At 46.8% G+C, this 22,634-nt stretch overlaps 1 protein-coding gene across 1 annotated transcript in view; it reads left to right on the top strand.

Annotated features, from left to right (window-relative positions):
• Nucleotides 1-22,634, top strand: part of DOCK11 (dedicator of cytokinesis 11) — a gene marked incomplete at both ends in the record, with an annotated part of 58,412 nt that overhangs the window by 16,377 nt on the left and 19,401 nt on the right. Inside the window, 22 exons of the mRNA XM_009576907.1 lie at nt 1,322-1,444; nt 1,626-1,702; nt 2,821-3,005; nt 3,106-3,171; nt 3,337-3,429; nt 3,834-3,957; nt 4,632-4,753; nt 5,215-5,301; nt 6,522-6,611; nt 8,108-8,226; nt 10,468-10,537; nt 10,615-10,740; nt 11,311-11,382; nt 11,774-11,920; nt 12,367-12,450; nt 12,890-13,001; nt 16,687-16,865; nt 18,755-18,871; nt 19,572-19,647; nt 19,963-20,066; nt 22,098-22,209; nt 22,340-22,406. Of these exons, the coding sequence (XP_009575202.1) occupies nt 1,322-1,444; nt 1,626-1,702; nt 2,821-3,005; nt 3,106-3,171; nt 3,337-3,429; nt 3,834-3,957; nt 4,632-4,753; nt 5,215-5,301; nt 6,522-6,611; nt 8,108-8,226; nt 10,468-10,537; nt 10,615-10,740; nt 11,311-11,382; nt 11,774-11,920; nt 12,367-12,450; nt 12,890-13,001; nt 16,687-16,865; nt 18,755-18,871; nt 19,572-19,647; nt 19,963-20,066; nt 22,098-22,209; nt 22,340-22,406 (2,352 nt within the window). The remainder of the gene's footprint in view (nt 1-1,321; nt 1,445-1,625; nt 1,703-2,820; nt 3,006-3,105; nt 3,172-3,336; nt 3,430-3,833; nt 3,958-4,631; nt 4,754-5,214; nt 5,302-6,521; nt 6,612-8,107; nt 8,227-10,467; nt 10,538-10,614; nt 10,741-11,310; nt 11,383-11,773; nt 11,921-12,366; nt 12,451-12,889; nt 13,002-16,686; nt 16,866-18,754; nt 18,872-19,571; nt 19,648-19,962; nt 20,067-22,097; nt 22,210-22,339; nt 22,407-22,634) is intronic.

Raw genomic sequence — 22,634 nt, 5'->3', positions numbered from 1 at the left:
CTGCTATCAGGGCAGAACATTCCTGGGGATGAATTACCCCATACCATGCTACCACGGGAATCGGTGCAGAAATTCCCTCCTGGCATCAGCCATTGCCAGGGACGGGATGAGAGTGGAGGACCTCCTGGCCTGGCGGTGGTAATCAGCTGGGGTTTGTCTCCCGTCTTAGACTCTGCTTTAATTAATGTTCTTGGGAATGACTGGGGGTAGTGATCCCATTTCCTCACTGTTCTTGTACTGTGACTGATAAAGTACATCAGTGCTAACTCTCTTAAATCTCACGTCAGACGAAGGTGAGTTCATCCCTCTGCCACTGCCTCCTATTGCTAAATTGCTGTTTGGTGCTGACAAAAGTGATAGTAATGACATGGGAACACCAGACGACTGTCACAGTGGGCTGGGATTTGGTGGTATACAGCTTGCAACATGTATTCTTTAGAATAGAATAGAATAGAATAGAATAGAATAGAATAGAATAGAGCAGAGCTGGACTTTGCTGTGACACTGGCTGCTCAGCTTCAAGATGGTATTTCTGGGATGCAGCTTGCTCCTGGGAGCCAGCACACAGCCTGCGCAGTGCCTCAGCCCTCTTTCAAATGGTGCCTCAGCCCCACGGGGGGCTCTGTGTGTGCATTGGCTTTGACAGACTTCAGATTTGTTCGTACTGGGTAAAGAGCTGCATTTGGAGACCAAGGAGTTGGGTGGCCAACAGCCTGGTGTGGGCAGCTGTGTTGCTCTACGTCCCTGGAACAGTTTCCCTGTGGGTTTCAGAGGAAGCTGTTTGCACAGAAAGGGAATACAGATGCCTGAATGTTCCTGCTGTACACAGACACCCGCAGCCTTGATAGTGAAGGGCAAAGATGCCAGTGTTCATCCAGGGCAGAGTCCAATCTCCTGCTCTGGGTTCAGGAGGAAGCTGATGTATGTCCTGAGACTGGTCTTCATTGCCCACTCCATTCCTAAGAGGATTTCCATGCTCTGATCCCATGTGCAACTAGGAGGATACTTTACCAGTTGGTGTTAGTGGGAGGGGATTGAAGGGCGTTTGTGATTGTGGACCAGGCTGGGTGTGTACTTCTCACCTGGCTGGAGAGAAGGGAAATGGGTGATGTCCCATCCAATTTTATGTGACACGGTGGATTGTAGTCTGTGTGGGGTCTAAGCACCATGTGAGGAGGTGATCAGGAGGTCTGGCGGTGTTCAGAGCAGTCACAGACCAGTGAACCTCTTGCCTGACAAACTGCCCTTCAGCCTGACGTGTCAAAGACCTCAGTGTCTGCGTATTTACCAACATTTAAGAAATGTCTCTTTTTTTCTGCAGACCAGTGTTCAAAGACTCCCAGGGCACTCTCGATGCTGAAGGAAAATTCTCGCCTCTGTACAAGCAGGACAGCAGCAAACTGTCGAATGAAGATATGCTGAAGCTTTTAGCAGAGTATAAGAAGTAAGCGTAAGAGACTGGTGCAGAGGCTGAGCAGGCATTTTAATATACATTTTTAAACAGTTAAGCATAAGCATGAGATGACAATTTCTAAAATACTCAGAGGGTAACAAAAAGCCCTGCTGATGTGTTCAGCACCTGAGTTTTCAAGGTTCACACTCTTGTTCCTTTCTCCCTAATGCAGACCAGAGAAAACAAAACTACAGGTCATTCCAGCCCAGTTGAATATCATCATCAAAGACATCCCGCTAGACTTCACAAGTAAGGATCTTGGATCTTAAAATAAATGCTGATGGCTCTAGTCTCAGGAGTTAGTGCTTCTATGGGGAGTTTTGCTGTTTCATTAACAAGAGTATCTCGGGGCTGCAATGAGAAATTCAGCACAACCGTTGGCTTGTAAGTCTTTCTGATGGATTCTGTGGAGGGATGTGATCCAAATGCAGAGGTTTACCTGCATCTGCTTTGCAGTTTGGCCGTCACATCCTAAATCTAAAGGAAGCCATCTGCCTGCTTTTGCTGTTATTATTACACCAATCTCATATAACATTTTTGATCCATAACACCAGAGGACTTCACAAACATGGTCAGTGTGATTCTTCACTTTGCATTTAAAGAAACTGAGGCAAAGAAAGGACTCGTGATGTGTTCAGTGTCACCTGCCTTTGGCAGTCCGGGCCCCTTTCCAAAAGGCTTTTCTAGTAGACTTAATTCTCTTGTTCTTTGAAAGGTCATCACTTGAGATGAACTCTCCCTCATGGTGGATGTGAGTCTCAGTGAATTAGGCAGGGTTTGCACATTGATATTTGGAGGCAGCATAACTGACAAATATCCTTCTGAAGCAGAGAGTGGAAAAGGACTGATATAGTAGGACTGACGCACTTTGAGACATCAGTGTCAAGTCATCATCTCAGTAGCCTGCTTCAGTCAAGTGATGTTTGCATGATTTATAAAACAGTAACTTAATGGGTCAAATTCCTGGAAGACTCAAGGTGCGGGTCCTGTGCAGAGCAGCCATCCCTGCCCAGACATGGGTCATTCACATGACTTTGCCCAGAGCTACAGGAAAGTGCCGCTTCTGCAGTCCCCATTGGCAAGGAGAGCAGAGCCCCATGGTGCCCGTGCACCCATCTTTTCTTGGTATTGCTGATGCAGTTGGGGACCACAGATGTTGCATGATCAAGGGGAGAATTTCCCCTTATCATTTCAATGGGAGTGATCCAAGTCCTGCTGCCTGGTCAACACACACGATCCTCTGATCTGAAGAGAACCGGATGCTCAAGAGCAATGGCAGAGGTTCAGACCCATGAATTTCCTTTCACATGGGCTTACTTCCCATATTTGTGGGGTGTGCACTTATCCAAGCTTTCCTTCTCTTCTAGATTGTGTCACAGCTTCTTATATTCCTATAAAGCCTTTTGAGAAGAGCTGTGAGGACATTGCAGTTGAAGTGGAGGAGCTTGTCCCAGAAGTTACAAAATACTGTTATCCCTTCACTGTCTACAAAAACCACCTCTACATCTATCCCTTGCATTTGAAGTATGAGAACCAGAAGGTGTTTGCAAAGGTGAGCAACCCAGAGAGCCGCTGCAGCCAGACTCGGCATGGTCTGGGTGATGCTGCTGACCTTTAGCAATGGCTCATCCTCATGTTCTCCCCCATTTCAGGCAAGGAATATTGCTGTCTGTGTTGAGTTCAGGGATTCAGATGAAGCCGATGCCAGGCCATTAAAGGTGGGTACCTGTTATTTCTAGGGACCTGGGGCTCGCTGCTATGTACTGTATGCCAGCCAGGCTGAGCAGGACAATAAGAAAGCACTGAGTTTCCATGCTGTTAATTTGGCTGGCTAATTTAGGGTGGCAGCAACCCTGAATCCAGCTCTTCATTTGTGTTTCCAGTGTATATATGGCAAGCCTGGAGGCCACCTCCTGACCAGAAACGCATATGCTGCTGTGCTGCATCACAACCAGAGTCCAGAGTTCTATGACGAGGTAAAAACGAAACGGTGGGAAGTAACAGATTTTCCTGGATGCTACAAAGCCAAGGGGCCTTTCAGGATATCTCTTTTTTCCAGGGCTGGGTGAAGTACGGGTAAAAATAATCGTCAGCCCTTTGCCTCAGTAGAAGGGCTCAGCAAAGCCAGAGACTTTGTCAATTTTTAATGCCAGTTTGTTTGCTGCTGTCTTTACTGTCACGCTTTGTGCACTCCAATCACACACCCCCATTAATAAGTAATGCGCAAATGTGATGAAAATGTTAGCCAGGAGTTGTTTAAGATGGGTAAGAATGTGTCTTGTGTAACTGCACACAACATAGCATTTGTGAAATAAAATAGAACTTAAAATATTACTCCACAATTAAAAATACAGTCTTATCTATCATGATATCATTTTAGATTAAAATTGAGCTTCCAATTCACCTCCATCAAAAGCATCATTTGCTTTTCACCTTCTATCATGTCAGCTGTGAAATTAATACAAAGGCAACATCGAAAAAACAGGACACCGTTGAAACTCAAGGTATGTTCACTGCTTAAATTACTTCTGTTGGAGTGTAAGAATCCAAGATAAAATGAATGGAGGGACCTGAAAAAATATTTGATTAAAATACTAGCCTATCTGAATTTTCTTTTTTGAAAGCAACCTAACTTAAATCATGGATCTAAACTGGAATAAAGCACAATGTTTTTAGTGTATACTAAAGCTCAAATTTTTGCTGCAATCTGACAGCTATTTCTGCGTGTTCTTGACTTGGCTGGTATGAATGGGCCTACTGTCAGTCAAGTCACCAACAAAAACTTGGCGCGAGATCAGGGCCTCAGGGGCCGATCCTGCCGACACTAGGCGTGTGTAAGAGACTGAGCGCACCCAGGTCCCACTGGCTGGGATGCCTCTCCGTTCAGCTGGTCTTCAGGCGACTGAAGGACCCTCGTCATGGCGCACAAGGCTCGCACACCATTTCTGCCCCTCAAACCCACTCCTGATTTTGGTTGAACTGTGTCTGAATTTCGTTCCCCAAGTCACCGGGTAAAACGCGCTAACAAGGCTGACATGGTCAATCTCAGCCTCGCTGAAGCTCCTTGCACAACTGCAAGTTGGATTTTCTTGGGGTGAGACACAGCTCTTTTTGGAGCTTGAGCTAATCACGTATCACTGTGTGTCTGCTAACTCTGGTCCACTGGTTGCCTCCGCAGTGGGATATGCCTGGGTCCCATTGCTGAAGGATGGACGGATTGTCACCCTGGAGCAGCATTTGCCGGTCTCATCCAACCTTCCACCTGGCTACCTGGGTCTCGGAGACACAGAGTCACGAAGGGTAGGAAGGCCATTTAAAATGGGCTTAAACATAAAAAGAGGAGGAAAGCTGAGCTTTTGCTACCACTGTAAGCTCTGGGCTTCTGTTGGTGCTCTGCTCAGCTGGAAAGATCCCTACTACAGGGCGGCCCCCAAAGCTTAAGATTCTTAGGGGTGGGAGACAGGACACTTCGAATTCCACTTTCCATGGTTATATAGGTTTCAGAGAATATTTTTGTGGCAGGCTTGACTGGGCTGTTCCAGGTGGTGCAGAGCAGGAGAGTGAGCACATGCTCTGTGTGCACGTTCTTGCAGTGACCTCTCTGCCCTGCCGTGACTGCGGTCATGTCACTGGTGTTTGTGCTGGGCGGGAGAACCCATTCTTCCACCCCAACCTGTACCTTCTGACCAGGTGTCTGTCTGCACAGAGCCACCTTCTCACCGCAGTCTGAATCCAAGTACTTGAATGTTGTCTGTTCACAGCAGCCCGGCGTGGACGCGAAGTGGGTGGATGGAGCAAAGCCACTGTTTAAAATCAGAATCCATTTGGACTCGACCATTTACACCCAGGTAAGTCGAGCACCTCGTTCTTAAAGACTTTCAACACAAATGCAGAGGAAGCGATTGCTGTATCTACTGCTGTGCCATAGGTGGCAAAGAGGTACCTGTGTTTGCAGAGCAGCACTGAGATACTTCTGTAGCAGCAGGTCTGGGATTACTTGCAGGGATCTGCTCCTTCATCCGGATCTGATGAGGCAGTTGTGTGAGTGAATGAGCCTAGGGACAGGCTGATGCTTTCTTGGCCAATTTCACTGTAACTGGCAGGACTAAGGAAACATTTGAGCAAATGAGCTGCTTTGATGATGCAAAGGAGAGAAGAACTGGTGGAAATGGGAGGTTCATTGAGTTTTAAAAAAAAAAAAGTTTTCTAACAACAGCAGACACAAGAAAACAAGTGTCACAAGAGTTCTTATTTCCTTTTGAAACCAGTCCAGGCTGTTTCACCAAGCCCTTGTGTGTTCTGCAGTCTTATGTTAGTGATGGACTTCCCCAAGCTTCATGTGATGTGCAGCAAAGATCCCCAGCACATGCTCTGGGGCACCTCCTGTCAGCACTGTTCTTGGGGAAATGCCCTTGGCAGGGCTTGTTGTCCTGTGCTGGATGTAATCAGCTGCATTTACATTCACAGCAACTCACTTTCAGCATCGTCTAAACCTGTTTTAGGGTCTTACTGATTCTGTACAGGACTGGGAGCAGCACAGGAGTTTCACTCCCCACCAAATCACATTCCCAGATGCTTTTCAGGGTTAAATAACCCAGTAATTAAATCTAACCTTGGAGGAGGAGGGAGAGGAATGGAGAAGCAGGGGAAGGAGAGTCTGCCTCAGGTGGACAGTAGGAGGTCAGGAGGCAGATGGTGAGGCAGTCTTGAAGAGTTGCAGCTGGGAGAGGAGGGCTCCTGCTTCTCCAGGCCAGTGTTGGAAAGGGATTGGGGCTCAGGGTAGTGCAACCACAGGAGAATTTTAACACTGCTGGCAGTTTTGTGCTTAATCTCGAGATTAGTTGGGAGCCAGGGGATGGGCAGTGGCTGGGTACGTTGGAAAAGGCAGGGAGCAGTGCTGTAGTCCTGGGAGATGGCAGCTGGGGACCAAGCTGGTAGTGACATGGGGCTTGCGAGGGACATGGCCCACTGCCGCAGGAATGACAGCAGATTTTAGGGTGTAAGCTGCAGAGTAGGGGTTGACAAATATTGGAGCTGCTGCACTGAACTTGTTTTTCTTCTCTTCCAGGACATGCACTTGCACAAATTCTTCCAGTACTGCCAGCTGGTTCAGGCGGGAGCTAAGGAAGTCCCAGGAGAGCTTGTTAAATACCTAAAGGTGAACAGTGCCTGTTGGTGGGCTTCGTTTGTGTTTTTACAGGCCATCAGTAAATACCCAGAGCCCTGCTGTGTACGAACACACACTGGCTGCAGTGCTGGGACCGGCGCATTGTGCAAGATCCTTACCTCTGCTTACTGACACAACTGTCTGCTGTCTGTGTGCTGCTTCCCACTGCCTTTCACAGCAGATGAAACAAGTAGTCAGCATCGCTCTGCCGTGCTCATGGCAAACCCTCCTCCTGGTGGGCTCGCACACTCCTCCCCTGCTGCCCTAGATCTGATTCAAACCTTTAAACTGTAGCACAGTTCCTTGTTTTCAGGTATTTATCCATTCAAAACAGGAATTTTTTTTGCAGGCTGAAAAAAGATCCATGAGATTATCAATTAGTTAAATTTCACCACAGATGACCTGTGACCCAGACCCAGCTTTTTGGCAATCTCTGCGGCATGAGTAAGGGCCTCGGAGCAGGTCCAGCAAAGGCTTCTGCAGGCAATATATTTCTTGGCTGTTTACTGTCCTTGTTTCCTTCCATAACTGCCTGTTTTTGAGAGTGCTGCCATAGCAACAGCTCCATTTCCAGTGGTGGGGATTTATCATCACAAAGTTACTGGGTGTGTTTCAGATAACGTATAAATATTTTGAGAAATAGAAATAATGGCAGGTTTTGAAGCCAAGCATTAAAAGAACGGTTGCTTTGTTGTGAGCTTTTCATCAAGGGGCTGGATAGGTCCCAGCCCTGCCCAGCCACAGCGACCTCGCTGCAGCCTGCAGACAGGGAGACATGCTAACCACAAGTGAGGCCTTCTTACCGCCAATACCTCAATAATTTCAGTAATTCAAATAACCAGATACAGATTTAAGTTAGATTTGCAGATTTGAAAACTGAAAATGAAACGCACTGTCTTCCCTAGACTCGTATCATGAGATTCAGGCAAAAGAGGTCTATGAGATGGTTGGAGAGTGTATGCACCAGATGATCTTGACCTTCACCAAGTCACTTAAATCCCATTTCCAGTAGCAAGCTATGCTCTTTGGGGAAGAGTCTCACTGCAAGTCATTGGGCATCAGGTTTCCACGCTCCGAAGGCATTTGTGAAAATGGGACTTAGTCACTTCAAAAAACTGTCACAAGTGATGAGAAGAATTGGGAGCAAAACTTCAGCCTTAAATTCTGGGTTATTGGGGTCAAATCGTAGCATGTGACCTCTAATTAAGTCATAGCTGTCTGGGCACACCTCAGAGGAGGATTAATATCTGCCATGAGTGATTCATGTTGCTCCCCAAAGGCATGCAGCTGGGATCTGTCAGCTGGAAGGCAGGCAGTAAGCATTGCTATGGGTCCAAGTTCTCCTGTCCTCTGGCAGGCTGAAGCCCACAGCCTGAAGCATTTGCTAATGCCTGTCCTATTGCCACAGAAATGTCTGTGGACTATAAATATTTAACATCTGCAAAATGTTGAACTAAAAGTGTCTGTGTTTTGAACATTTGTTTTAGTGTTTGCACGCCATGGAGATCCAAGTAATGATTCAGTTTCTACCTGTAATTCTTATGCAACTATTTAGAGTCCTTACAAATGTGATGCAGGAAGATGAAGTAGCTGTCAACTGCACCATGTGAGTGTCTGGTAAACCGTCCAGTTTTCTTCAGTTACAAATGCAAAGCCACAAACTACAGTGCAAAGCAGGGTGTGGTTTCCCAGTACAAGGTGCTAAGTGACAGCATTGGCTGTCCCCTGCTGCTTGCTCTCATGCTAGGAAACCCCAGCCGCTGTCTTCTCCTGGCACGTCTGGGTGGCATGGGGCAGTGTGGGCCCTTGTCCTGGGAGCTGCATGGGGAAAAATGTGGTATTTTAAAGATACACCTGCTTTGTTTTTCAAAAGAAAAAGGGTTTGCTGGCAGGGATGGCTCTGGGAGACGGTTATTGGGGTGTCGAAAGGCTCCAGAGCCCCCGGACACATCCCAGCTGCAGGCAGCAGATGTGGTTTCCCTGCGGGACCGATGCCCCAGTCTCATCCCTGCACACCAGTCCCCTGCATCAGAAGTATTGCTAAAAATCCCCTGGAGCTGAGTGTGTTACGCTGCAGAAGTAGCCACTACATCCATGTTGGTTCAGAATATACGGCCAGGAGCGGGCGGTGGTTTTTTTAGCGGTGCTCTGCCGTGCCTGCAGCCCCAAGAGGGCAGCACCGACTAGGGCCTGGTCCCCGCAGAAAGTTTCTGCTGCCTGCAGGCTTGTGCAGGGCCCAAAGGGAGCAAACGGTGCAAAAGCACCTTTCCTGCCTAGCTCTGGCCCCGACACCCCTAAACTGATGGATGTATTAAAACATCCATCTTCCTCCCGTGGTTCTTCCTCTGTCAAGTGCTGCAGTGCAAAGGGGGATGCTGGATGCCACTCCATGAAGATCTTCCTCTGACTCCAGGAGGTACCATGCATCCATGTACCAAAAACATCTCGCTCCCGTGAAACTGGAGGTCAGAGGCTGAGCCCTGATCCCCCAGAGGTGTGGGGCCCATTGCAATCACTGTCCTGCGCCATGTGGTGCAGATTGTGGGGACTTCTCCTGCGCAGAGAACTGTAATCCCACTCTGCTTGAATCACCATAGGGCAAGGACAGGGGAACAAGTGACCCTGGCTACCTGCTGGGTGACCAGCTCCCACCTTCATTTCCAGAGATTTTTTCAAAGCTTGGCCTGATGCTTTCCAGTTTGTCAATAGCTGTCTGTTTGATGACAACTGTTTTCTCATCCAGACTTTCAGAGTGGAATTTAAAACCTGCTTTATCTGAGAAATGGCTTGTAAACTCCTCCCTGTGGTTTGGCCTGTGGGGTCTGTGACAATGTGCAATAGTTTGTTGTTCCCTCTGGCTGGGACTGGAATGTAAATCCCCAGTGTTGGCTTGGGAAACCACGCGCTTACTGCCTTCATCAGCACCCGGACTGCTTCCAGAGGGCTGGCATGTTCTCCAGGGTCTGCCTGTCCCCAGTGAACTGCAAGGCAACAGCCCAAAAATAATCCAGTGCATGTAACAAGGGGCATAAGATGTAAATTCAGTAAAAAAGAGCCTTCCAGAATTAATAAATTCAGGGGATGCAGGAAGGTATCAGAGTATAACAACGATGGAGAATTTTTTTCCTGCTTCTCAGCAGAGATTCTGTGAGGTTTTTGTGTTCATTTTGCAGACTTGATGTAGTAGTATAGTTGTTCATTGTCACTTGTATTATCATTAGGAAAGGGCTCCCAGTGAGGGCAGACTCAAGACATGATAAGCTGTACATTGTGGATGAATCTGTAGCATGTGCAGGAGGGGCAAGTGGGCTTGCTCTCCATATAGCAGGTCCGTAGATACAGCCAAAGAGAACCAGGTGCAGAGCAGATTAGCTTAATCTTTTTGTTTTCAACTTGTCTAACACCTGAGCATTGTTCACGTGCCTAATGCTCACTGCAACATGAATTTAAGTAGCAGCAGGCTTTAATCCTGGCATGCACAGAGGCCAAAGAATAGGATATGTCCCCCACAGAGAAATGCTCCACCTCACCTCCTTGTGCAGGGAGCCTTGAGCATTGAAGGCAACTGGTATGGGCAACACCTGGTCCAGCACCAAAGTGGAGAAGAGGCTTTGGCCACCTCAGCTCTGAGTGCTCTGTCAAGGGGCTGTGCTGTGGCAAGGATGGTGCAGCCACAGGAGCTGCGAGGGGTGCTAGCCTGCAAGTGCTGACTCTCTGGAAATCAGGCCGCGCCAGCAGTGAGGCTTTTCAGGTTAAGCAGGATAGGACATAGATGGTGTCTGCTTTTGTGAGCTGGAGGAACTTGCTGTCACACTGCATGCTGAACACAAACCACATTTCTCCCCAGGGTTCTTCTGCACATCGTGTCCAAGTGCCATGAAGAAGGTCTAGACCACTACTTGCGCTCCTTTATAAAGGTCAGTCATGACACACCGCTCTGAAAAACTCCCTGCTGGGAGCAGGCACACTGCTGACGCTGTTCCTCTTGCCTCAGTACGTCTTTCGAGCTGAGAAACCCAGTCTCACACAGGCGAAGATGACCCATGAAATCCTGGTCCTTTCCATGGCCACAATCCTGAAACAGTCGGCAGATTTTCTAGCCATCAATAAGCTACTCAAGGTGAAGTATGGGCAGTACTTGGCTGCCAGGGGTGGAAGGGAGGAAAAGGGGGTCTCGAATAAAACCCAGCACTTTCACCCATCGAAACCCACCACAGGAGCAAAGCTACCAGGGCAGCTCCTCGCTTCCATGTCCTTGAGGTTCTCCCCTTAAAACAGATGAATTCTTGCAGGGAACCTGGCTGTGTTGAGGCTCATGGCACGACACAGCAAAAAGCTTTTCATTTTGCCAGTTTTATCTATTTTCTTCAAGCCACACATGAGGGGTGACTCACGGGAGGCAGATTGAGTCTCTGCCTTTCTGGGCCTTTGCAGGACTTGCACCCCAAACTCTGCTGGCTCCTTGCAGGGTGCGTTGGGGTGCAGAGGGGATGGAGCTATTCCCACCCCAAGACTGGCAGGACTCCTCCAGGTAGCAAAAGCACCCATGCCAAGCTAGCTGTGCAAGCACAGCCATGCTTACAAAATGCCGTTTGAATGTGAGCTGTCCCTCCCACACTGCTGCTTCCCCACATAGTCAAACATGTTCGGTCCTGCTGAGAAAAATAATAGTATTCCTTGTTCATTCTAGTACTCGTGGTTTTTCTTTGAAGCACTGGCGAAGTCAATGGCAATGTACTTACTGGAAGAAAACAAAATCAAGGTAAAAATAAATTTGTTCGATATTGCATTACAGAGCCATCACAAACAAACTCTCCTCCAAAAGTTTTTCTGAAAAACTATGTAACTCTTTATTTAAAAAACCCTGACAAGCTGAACAGCTAGCCAGATCTTTCCTGGTTTTTTTCCCTCTTTACTTTTCCGTTCTTCCCCTTTTCACTCTCAATTGTAATTTAAAAATTCCAGATCTCCTTATGGCTCGTGAAGCCTCCTTTTCTGTTACCAGCTACTGCAGTTTCAGCCAGTGCTTTCTTTGTGCCAATGCTTTATTAGGAAACAACATAAACAAATACTAAAGGGAACTTGTGCCTGCGCTCGGTTCTCCCCAGCTGCTCGCTTGCAGCACTGAGCGTACGACATGCTTTTGGTTTCAGCTGCCCAGAGGCCAGCGGTTCCCCGACTCCTACCAGCACGCCCTGCATTCGTTGCTGCTCGCCATCATTCCTCACGTGACCATTCGCTATAACGAAATCCCTGAAGAGTCCAGGAATGTCAACTTTAGCTTGGCTAACTTCCTGAAGGTCAGCAGTTTCTTTCCTTCTCCCAGGCTTTTATCAGAAAAAAACCAAACAAAACAATTAAGAAATAAGCAGCAAGCAAACAAATGTGCTTGTACTTTATCACCTCTTTGGTTTCTTCAGTGATGAAAACTCTGGAGGGGATAAGCTTCCCTAGGAAAGAAACTTTCTCTTTCCAAGAGAGAGACTATGATACTCTATATGCTATCTAGGGTTTTCAGTCATGCCTAGCAACTGTTCAAAACCTGAGAGGAAATATCTGTTGTCCTCTGGAGACTTAAGTGAGGTCATTCAAATAATTTCAGAGAAACAGGATTAATACATTTTGGAAAGTCAGCAGCAGCCTAGAGGATCAAATCTGGCTGCTGGCAGGACAGTAGTATGGAGACTATTTAGGATGATTGCTTTTATTTTTAATGATTGGTCACATGTTGCTATTTTTTCTCCAGCGTTGTTTGACCTTTATGGACAGAGGATTTGTTTTTAACTTGATAAATGATTACATTTCTGGATTCAGCCCAAAAGACCCTAAGGTAAGCAGTATGTTTCTTGAAAGGTGGTTTGCAGTTGTACATATCTATGTCAGTCAAGGCTCTGTAGTGATTATTTTATACAAATCTTGGAGGTCTTGTAGACACTGTTCCTGCAGAGTGTTCTGGCGGCAGAAGTCTTCTGGAGGCCTTCTCTTTGTCTGGGCTGAGAGCCTGTATGCAGCTAAGCTTTAAAACAATGTAAAGAGTCAGAACTAAAGGAAAGATTGGTTAATAGCCTGGATGAAAAAGATAAAGAAGTCCCAAGTGACAGCCGCATGCACTGACGCTTAGGGGGAACAACACAAAAATTTGCCAATTATTACTGAATTTCACCAAATGCTATTTAGATTCCCCAATCCTTGTGCAACAAACACATTGAACTGGAAGCAAATGAGTCAAACTGAAAACATAGTTTGTGTTTGTCTTTTTTTTTTCTCAGCAACTGGTTGAATACAAGTTTGAATTTCTTCAAACCATTTGCAATCATGAGCACTACATTCCTCTGAACTTACCAATGACCTTTTCCAAACCCAAGCTGCAAAGAGTTCAAGGTATGTCCTTTCTCAAGAGACTGGCTAGAGAGCTATAATTTATTAGTCTTGATGACTTCTGACCAGATGGAATTTGGTTTGGTGTCAAGGACATTTATGTCCTGGTTAGCCTGATTTACATTAACCTCAGGAAACTATGCTGTTCTGGCAGGTTTATATAATTTTGCTCCAGAATGGTATGCAATCAGTCTTTTCAGTATTTCCTATATTTAAGTTTGCATGGGACTAACAATGTCCAAAAGAAACTGCCCCTATTTCAGTAAATACACAAATTGTGCAAGTGTAATCCTTTGTTCCCACAAGTGTCAGCATTCCCTGAGAAGTTGGGTGTCTCATCGATCGGTGCTGTAGAGAATGGAGAAACAGGAGAACAGATTGAATTCACTGCGCCACTGCCAGCTCTCTTTGTGGCCACAAGAAGGTGATTTAGGTTACCTTCTGCTTTCATTTTGAGCAAGAGCATAGCGGTGCACGGTGCGTTCAAGCTTGTACTCAATCCTGGGCTGAAGGCAGCCAGAGGAGAACTTGAGTCCATGCCAATCCTTAGCGTGTACCAAGGGCATACGTACTGCGGCACCACCACGTATCCAGGCTGCTCTCGCTGTCACACCGTGTCCCCTTTGGTCCTGACGCTGCTCACCGCAGGGCAGATGAGGTTTGCAAGGGGCTGAGCTGAGGCACTGTGCAAGCGTGGATGGCTGCCACTGTGCTACCGATGACAGTGCGGACACGCAGCGCTGAGCCCAGCGGCGTGCCTCGCCGGCCTCCTAAGATTGCTATAGACATAGCCTCATTCTCTCTGTGTCCTAATTTCTCATCTCAGCTAGATAAATACAGTAAAGATTGCCAGGTTTGGGTGCTAATAGCCTGGCAAGATAAGTACCGGAGAGGAGAGTGAGGTTTGGGATTCCCCCATGTGAAAGCCCAATGGATTTATTCTGTTGCAGGCAAGGGGATCTTTAGTTGTGCCTCAGGGTGCAGCTATACAAATCCCAAAGTGGTTCCCTTTACACCCAGGTGGCAGAAGCAGCAGAAACTGTCAAGTTTCCCTTATTTTGGTATATTTCTGACCGCTCAGAGCTTTCTGGACCAGCTGCTAATCTTACACTTACATCAGTTTGGCTACTTGCCTGGCATAGTTTAACAAAGTGCACTGCTGGAAATGGCTGAGAAAGAGAAAAAAACACAACCACAGTGCCTCCCCATTGCTTATTAGTGGCATGATAACATAAGGATGCTCTTTCTTGGTTAACATTCACCTTTGCATTTGTGATGGTTAAACTGAAAAGCTGTAAGAGCAGCTCATTTTTCCTCCTCTGTTTTACTGTGACTAGGACCTACCCAGATCAGGTTTTATTTTTAAGATATATATTTTTAAAAAGTGGTAGCAATTGTCATTCACACACCTCTCTTGACAGTAGAGCAGCCTATCGTCAGGTAGCAGTGGTGCCTGTGCTCTGCCTGCCATGGTAGAGGCATGTAGCGGTGCATCTCCATTGCAAACTTGTCCGTTTCTATGGACAGACCTGTGATTACAGGGGACAGCGGGCTCAGAGCTGGGGAGGTATGATGTGCACATCACAAAGGAGATATCCTGCTGGTGTGCCTCACCTCTTTATCAGCTTACTTGAATGAAGAGAGGAGGTGTGTCCAGCCTCCAACTTCTCTGTTTCTGGGAAAAGAAGGAATAGCCTTCAGGAAGGTAGCTAAAGAGGGCTTCTGCAGCAAAAGCTGGTGCAGACGGGCCTGCAGGCAGAGCATATCCCTGCGACCACATCTTGTTGAGTTGGAGCGTTGCATCTTGGAACAGTTTCTCTGAAACATCTCAACTAATAAGGCTGGTTGCTGGTCTGCATCCCTGGTGCCTCACATGGAGGACACGTGTGTTTCATCAGCCAGAGCAAACCCCCGAGCCTGTCCTCACAACCAGCAGCACAGAATTGTTTTTGCAACCTTGTGATAGCAAAGAACCCAAGAGATTCACAGAAGTTCGGAGTTACGCAATAGCCTTACAAATAATATTAAAACATGATGTACTGTCCCATTTCTCCAAGATTTAGAGCATTACTTATTCCTGTTTATTTTTGCTGTCTTTTTATTTGTCCCTTTTCTTTTTACACATGAATTAGATTTTTTTTCACTTGCTGTGGAACGGTTCACTTCAGTAGGTAGGTCCAACTGGGATCACTGAATCCTCTAATGTCAAATTAAACACGCATCTTCCAATCAATTTGCTTGCATCCAACTAATGAAATAACCATGACGTGTGACACGTAGGCATTTGCTAACATGACTAACAATGAAAGCTAGATAATGCTCCAGATTACTTTCTCTTTCCTCTGAATCAGACGTCACAAACCAGTAAATGCTACTTATGAATCAAGGAACTTAAAAATATCTTTTGCAGCCACAGAACTTTTGGAACCCTTTGGCTGGGATTTTCAAAGCTGTGTGTATGCACGCTGCCTTACCACAGAAAAACTTTCACACCTGTGGGGTTTTAAAAAAAAAAAAAAAAGTCTGAGCTGAGCAGACAGCATTCTTCGGGGGAAGAATGCACAGCTTTGGGGTTATCCCTCTGGGAGGCTTAGTGCCATAACGCAACAGTCAAACGGTGCCTGTCGCAGCTCTGATTAGGCATATGGGTTGCCTGACAGAGATAACAGTGTCAGGGCAAGGTCATTCATAGCAGCCCGAGTGCACACGCACCCTGCACTGAAATCTGTGTCTGTCGCTTCTCTGCTGCATTATCCAGGCAAGTGAGTGAAAATGATGCCTTATGCTTGTAGCCGCTGCTCCTTTGATCACAGTATATAGTCTGAATCTATGTGAGATGCAGTTAAGTTAACCAAGGTGATTAGGTACTGAGCTGCCTTTGTCCTGGCAGTCAGTGCAGCTTTTAAGGAGCTGTGTTCAATATCTGCTGGTGGGAAGCTAAGGGAGTCTCACAGTTTAGGCAAGCAGCTGCCTGGAACCCTGCCCTGGCTCCCCAGTCCTTGCAGCGGGGCTGGAAAGCCCGACCATGTAAACTGCTGGAGGATGCAGTAGCGGTCACTTGGCACCATGTCCTTGTTTGCATCCCTCATCCCAGCAGGAGTATTTGCCTTTTCTCTGCTCTCTGACCTGGCGAGAAGGAATGCAGATTTCACAGAGGATGTGGAACAAGCTGCAGAGATGGCACTGCTAGGGCTGGGCGATAAACGCACCACCTCCACGGCCCGTTACCACCCTCACAGCTGCTCCGTGGAGGTTAACTCCTCCGCTGCCTGCGTAGTTGGGGGATTTATGGGATCAGCCCCAGTCAGGAGCAAAGCAGCCCCCAGGCAGTAAGTTGTGCTGTCTTTCCCCGTTTTATCTATCTCTGACTTTACAAATTACTCTTCGGAGCGCTAAGCTTTGCAAAGCATCACACTGCAGAAATCCTTCATTTAGCTTATGTTGAAACGGTGAGGGCTGAAATTAATGATTAGCCTGAACTGGAAGATGCCAAGTTCTTTGGCATGACTTAATTCAGCGGTGGAGAAAACTATAGTCAATTCAGGCTTTATTAAAAGATCAGTGCACTGTAGGAGAGAGAGTGATGAACCATACTCACGGACTGTTGTGGCTTACATGACCTTTATGTCTTGCTCTGAACAGATCCTCAGAACAATTCCCTTAACCATTGCCTTGCTGTTTCTTTCAGATGTAAATCTTGAATACAGTTTAACTGATGAGTATTGCAGGCATCATTTCCTGGTGGGGATGCTTCTCAGAGAAGCCTCTGTTGCCTTGCAGGACAACTACGATATCAGATATACGGCCATCTCAGTCTTAAAAAATCTCTTGATAAAGCATGCCTTTGACAACAGATACCAGCACAAGGTCAGGCATATTTTCTTGGCTTTTAAAAGTAATGTTCTTGAATTTTATGAAAAAACACACGTCAGAGTTTTAAATCCTGTGTGGCGCACTAAGGGTATTCTCTTTACTTTTTGGGGAACTGTTGTAAGTAACTGGTAGTTACGACATTACAGTAACGGCTCTGAGAAATTACCTAGGAACACAAACAGTGCAGTCAGATAACTGCAGCACTCTTATTCATGCTGAGTATTTAGACAATAAAGCCCTGAGCCATTAAGGAACTTGAGAGTGTCGTTAGCCAAGAGGCTGTTCAACAAAATTAAGCAATGTCAATGTTCTTCTGGTCTTGGGCTTAAATTAATATCCTGCGTTAATATACTATAATTAGGAAACAGGACTGATCTCTGTTACAAGTCAGCTGCATGTTTGACTAATTAGTGAATCAGAGGAGAGGATCTGTGGATTCTCATGAGATGCTGGATTTCCGCTGGGTACTTTTCAGCTTTCTTCGGTCAGAGGCTCAGCATGTGGTATTGCGGAAAGAGCCTGGAGATGGGCTTGTTTACTTTCTTGATGCTGCTCCCTGCTGACCCGTATGTCCTTGAAAGTGCTGAGCTACCTGTGCAGACACTACCTGTCCTTGCTCTAGGCTGAAAACATGCCTCTATTTAGAGTTTAGTTCTTCAAATTGCTCCTAGTGTGCTGCATTGCTGGATTTTATCTGGGAATGTGGATAGCCGCCTGGGCACGAAGGGTGGGAGAAGTGACCCGAATGTGCCCAGGGCTCCTGCCCTCTGCATGGACCCAGAGCCAGCTCCTCTCCTCTCCCTTCTCTGCCTGTTTGGAAGGGCTGAGCGGGAGGTGGGCTTGCTTTTCTCTGCAGTGAGGATCCCCGGTGACATGCACAGCCTGGAAACAAAACTGCAGCCCATGGTAGTTGGCAAGACTTGATATTTCAGGAGAGATTTGCTAGCTTTCTGCCAAGACTGGGTCAGAGGCAGCCTGTTTTTGCTCTTCTGGGTGCCTGAAAACCCTCACACTGATTCAGGAGCTGTTTGCCCCCTCGGCATGCAGCACAATCCCTGCCTCCTCAAAAACACCACCTGTCTTAAAATTGTCCCACGGGATTTTTGTACATGTGTTGTGCTCCAGGCTGCGTGACCAGGAAACTGCCTGGAGCCAGGGGAGGATGGTCAGCTGGTGTCCCAAGACACCAAAGCAAAAAATCACGTCACGGGCAGGACAGGCTGAGTGTGGCAGGGTCTGTTGCTGCAGTCTCGCTTCAGCCAAGGAAACTCCAGCTCCATCAATGGCTGACAGAAGGTTTTCTCAACCCACGGGCATTTTAAAGATTTCTTTTTTCTTTTCTCTTTTGTCATACTGAATCAGAATAAAAAATTGGATTCTTGTAAGAAAGCCCTGCATTTAGAAAGTATCAACCACCAGTTTTGATCTGTATCACTTGAGCCAAATTAATCTGTTCCTACAAACTGTTTTAACTAGAAGCATTTGCTATGGAGAATTCCTGACTGGAAGCAATAGCCAGCACCAGGCGAGGAGCAAATGTTTTTGTTTCATTACTCCTGGGTGTTGCACTTGAAAATCAAGTCATGTGAGTGAAGTGCCAGTTAAAGAGTTAGGAAATCCAGGATTTAGTTTGTCACACATCCTGTATGACTGGGAATATTATTCAGCTCCCAAAATCCCCGAGTGCCCCAAGCTTGCTGCTAGAAGGGTAATACCTACCTGGCAGCTCTAGAAGTGGAGATGAGAAGCCAAACCAACCCATGTCCTCAGACACTATATACAATGTGTAAATATATATGTATATGTGTTTTGGCTCAAGAGTTTCCCTTTTTCACTCCATTGAAAGCCTGGGCTCTTACCTACATTTTTCTCCCTTTTTTCAGAACCAGCAGGCAAAAATAGCCCAGCTCTACCTGCCGCTGTTCGGGCTGCTCCTGGAGAACCTCCAGCGAGTGGCCAGCCGCGAGGCACTCTACTCCTGCACGGCTGCCTCCAGCCCTGTGAGTAAAGCCCAGCGATGCCTCTTTGCCCTCCTCCTCGGTCCTCCTCTCCCCGCACACCCCTTGTGTGACTTCCACTGTCTGCAGCCAGGCTCAGCTTTAGAAATAAGTGTAGTTTTCTTCTCCCGTAATGTTCTTGTTTCTTTTAATTTGGCTTTTCCTGTGACTGTTCTGTCTGTAGCACTAGGTATGATGTCCCTGTCCTTTTGCTTGCTATCATTTAATGTGTTTCTTTACGGTATACGTAGTGCCGTGAGGTGAGGTAAGTCCCTCCAAGTGCAATGAGTTGCAACAGGACGCAGCCTCGGACTCCAGCAGCGGTTCTGGGGAGTTGTTCCTCTGCCTGAGGGTTGTATGTGCTTCCCAGGCGGGCTTAGCCTTGCAGACTAGACTCTCCTCCTTGTTCAGGGCAAAACAACAACAAAAAAAAGACATTTGAGAAAAACAATTCAAAATTTCAACTCAAATGATGAAAAACAAAAGGGAAAAAACTGCTATGACTTACTTTAATATGTTCTGCTGTTCTTTGTACCGCTCCCCAGGTCATTTGTCCCCTTGTTATGGAAGTAAGGAAATAGAATTTTTTTCATTTGCATTTTAAAAGCTGCTCTAATTTGCCTCTTTCTATATCATCATTCTCTTCTATAAGAGAATAGGTGTTATCTTCCATTGGTCACAAAAACCTTATATTGCTTTACAGGCATCCAGGGATGAATTCATGTGCAGTTTTGCATCCCCCTCAAATAGATCCAGCCTGATTGCAGACAAAGATCCAGGTAAATTAATTTTTCTAAACTTTAACTTCCCCATTTATTTTGAACACTGAAATCTGTGGCCCCCAAAACCCATTCCCCAAAACCCATTACCCAAAACCTGAAACGGTCATCTGCCAAGAGACCTTTCAGAGTTTGTATGCTTTTCCCTGGACGTGGTGTCACCCCAACTGTCCTTTCCAGTTTAATCAGCTTCCGACATGGGGCTTTGGCAAGCCCCATCTGTGCTGTCCGAATCGCATCCTCCACTCACTGTCTGTGATGCGCTGAGGAGTGCCGGTACAAAGGGGTTAATTGTGGGGCTTGGGTTTTTTTCAGCCTGCGGAGCAGCACTTCCAAATGGCCATGCAATAAAGCGAGAGGACTCGAAAGGATCCCTGAACTCAGAGGGGGCAACTGGTTCCCCGGATCAGAGTGAAAATGTAACGTATCTGGGGTTAGAAAGAACGGTGCTCACTGCACCAGTCTGTGGGCTGTCTTAAATAAGGGGGAGGGAAAAGTAGTTCCCCATGGTAACGCCCTCAAAAGCCAGCTTCTAAATATCTCTGTTTGGGAACAAACAGATTCATATTTAACGGAGGTGGTCAGACTCACGGGTCTGGCATGCTTTCCCTCTTCAAACATCTCTGAGCCAAAAATATAACTGTTGACAAATTACTTATGAAAGATGAAAGGCAAAATCTGTGGGGAAAATCTCTGCTCCCATGGTACGTTTATCCATACTCAGACGCGCTCCCTGTGCATGGATGGGTCTGACCCTGGCCAGTGCCCAGTGCACAGTGCTGGGAACTGGTTTCCACACACGGCTGGGAGGCAAAGCACCATGATGTGAGATTGCTAGTGACCACTGACTTAAGAGAAATATGAGGTATTTGTAAGTAAATCAGCACAGGCTAATAAGCACAGCCCCAAACTTGCAGAAGGTGACTGCGGTCACACCACAAAGAGCTCTGACCTCACTATTCAGACAGGGTGTACTCTCCTTGTTGGCAGATTGCACGCATGGAAATCAGGTATTTGTGCAAACCAGCCCCTGGTTTTCCTCAAGGCACTTTCCAGATGTCTTGGGTTGGCGTGAATCATTGATGCATCTTTAAAAACTTTGGCCCTTACAACAAGCAAGGCAAAGATTATCTGGGCTCCTGCTGGCTGTGTCCTGACATGCTTAGGAGAGGTGGGGCCTTTCAAGCTCTCCCACATGAATCATGAAGCTACAAGACCAAGTATAGCCAAACACTTGACTATCAAACTGTTCATGTTCAGCAAAGCTCTGAGCATATGCCTCAACCCTGCTGGCGGGGTTTGCAGAAAGCGTTATTGCTTGCAGCTCAGCTCTTCCCCATAGCTAGACATCCTCTCCTGTGTCTTTGAAGGTACATTTTTCAGGGTCGTTGGAAACAACTATTCTGTTAGGGAACGGAATATCCACAAAACCATGTAAAAGCAATGCCACGTGGAGGAGCACAGCTTTAATGCTGCTCTACAGAGGTAGACACATTGCTTATTGCCTGTTCCCCTGGAGTGAGTTGTGTGCTGACTTGATAGTTTGGCATGGTCAACAGCAAAGCTCTGGCTATAGCACTGTGTCTCCAACTCTAAACTGAATGTTTATTTCTGTTTTATTATGACTCACATCCACAGTTTGTCCCAGAATAAACAACAAATAAGATCTGCGGATCGCTCTCCGAACATGTGAGGCACAGCTTTAAGAGAAGCGTCCTGCTTAGGGCTTAATAGTATCCATTTGTCAGAGGATACGGCTAGGGTGAGCACAGAGAGTGCAAAAAGATTTAATAAAGCTTTAGAAGTCGCATTTCCCACTACACAGTGCCCAAGCCTTTCCCACACAGATTGACTCACCAGCAGGATTTCACTTATCTTTGCCTAAGTCATTAAGTAGGAGGAAAACCAAGAGACATTTCCAAAAATCAGGGGGGAAAAAAACTTTATTTTCTTAAGCTGAAATTTCCTGGTTTTTTAATAACTGACATTTTGTTTTGAAGTGTTCGTCTATAACAGAAAGTTAGATTCTTGCTTTAAACTGTGGCAGCTAATGAACTATTTTGTTTGACAAGAACTGACTTCAAAAATGTCTGTGAGCCTAGACACTGCAGAGAGCAGGGGAAGTGAAAGCAGGGCTGCTGTGCGTTTTGCTGGATAAGCCGTCATTCTCTGCCCAGACATTTTTTTTCTGGGCAGAGAAGTGTTCAGCCATGTGTCCAGGATTTCAGACTGCTCATCACTGGATGGGCAGCAACCCCAAAGGATAAGACGTCTCCGAAGCATGGTGCTGTGGGGGTGCACATGTAGGGGGACAGGAGGAATGCTGGCACATCTGGTATGTGCCGGGTTTGCTGTGCCCACGCTGCACAGTGTCTGGCCCCGCGCTCCGCTCGGGCACAGCCCAGGCACCCAGAGCCACTGGCCTCCATGTCACATCTGTGTCCCGTTAGATCCGCAGAAGCTCCACGAGGAGCAGCGTGTCACACTGCAGCCGGCTGGACCAGTTTGAGATCCGGACACTCCTGATGTGCTACCTCTACATTGTGAAGATGATCTCTGAAGGTTGGTGGCTCTTGTTTACTGGGGGGCAGCCAGAAAGACAAAAGACCATCACTGGCAGTGTTGGTCTGTAAGGTCCCCCTTTAATTTTTTTTTAAATCTTAGTGCACTTTTTTTTTTTCTTTTCTTTCAGATACTCTTTTAGCTTATTGGAACAAATTCTCCCCCCAAGAGCTGATCAATGTCCTTGTGCTTCTGGAGTGAGTATCACGAGGCTGCAATTCAATCACTGCGCCTTTGTGCAGGCAGCATTAGCCAAGAAGAAGACATGAGTGCAGTGTGCCTCGCAGGGTGCACGCGGTCCTGTGCAGCACTAGAGGTGTCTGGCCAGGTTGTAATGAAATGCTTTTCCTCCTTCTGAGGAGAAACAGGTGTATATCGAGGGAGCACGGTGAAGTGGCGGTGCCCGGTGCTCAGTCTGTGCAGAG

The sequence above is a fragment of the Fulmarus glacialis genome, unplaced genomic scaffold, assembly GCF_000690835.1.
Source record: "Fulmarus glacialis isolate BGI_N327 unplaced genomic scaffold, ASM69083v1 scaffold544, whole genome shotgun sequence".
Taxonomy (NCBI): domain Eukaryota; kingdom Metazoa; phylum Chordata; class Aves; order Procellariiformes; family Procellariidae; genus Fulmarus; species Fulmarus glacialis.
Note: the sequence above shows the minus strand (reverse complement) of the source record. Positions and strands in the feature narration are given on the sequence as shown.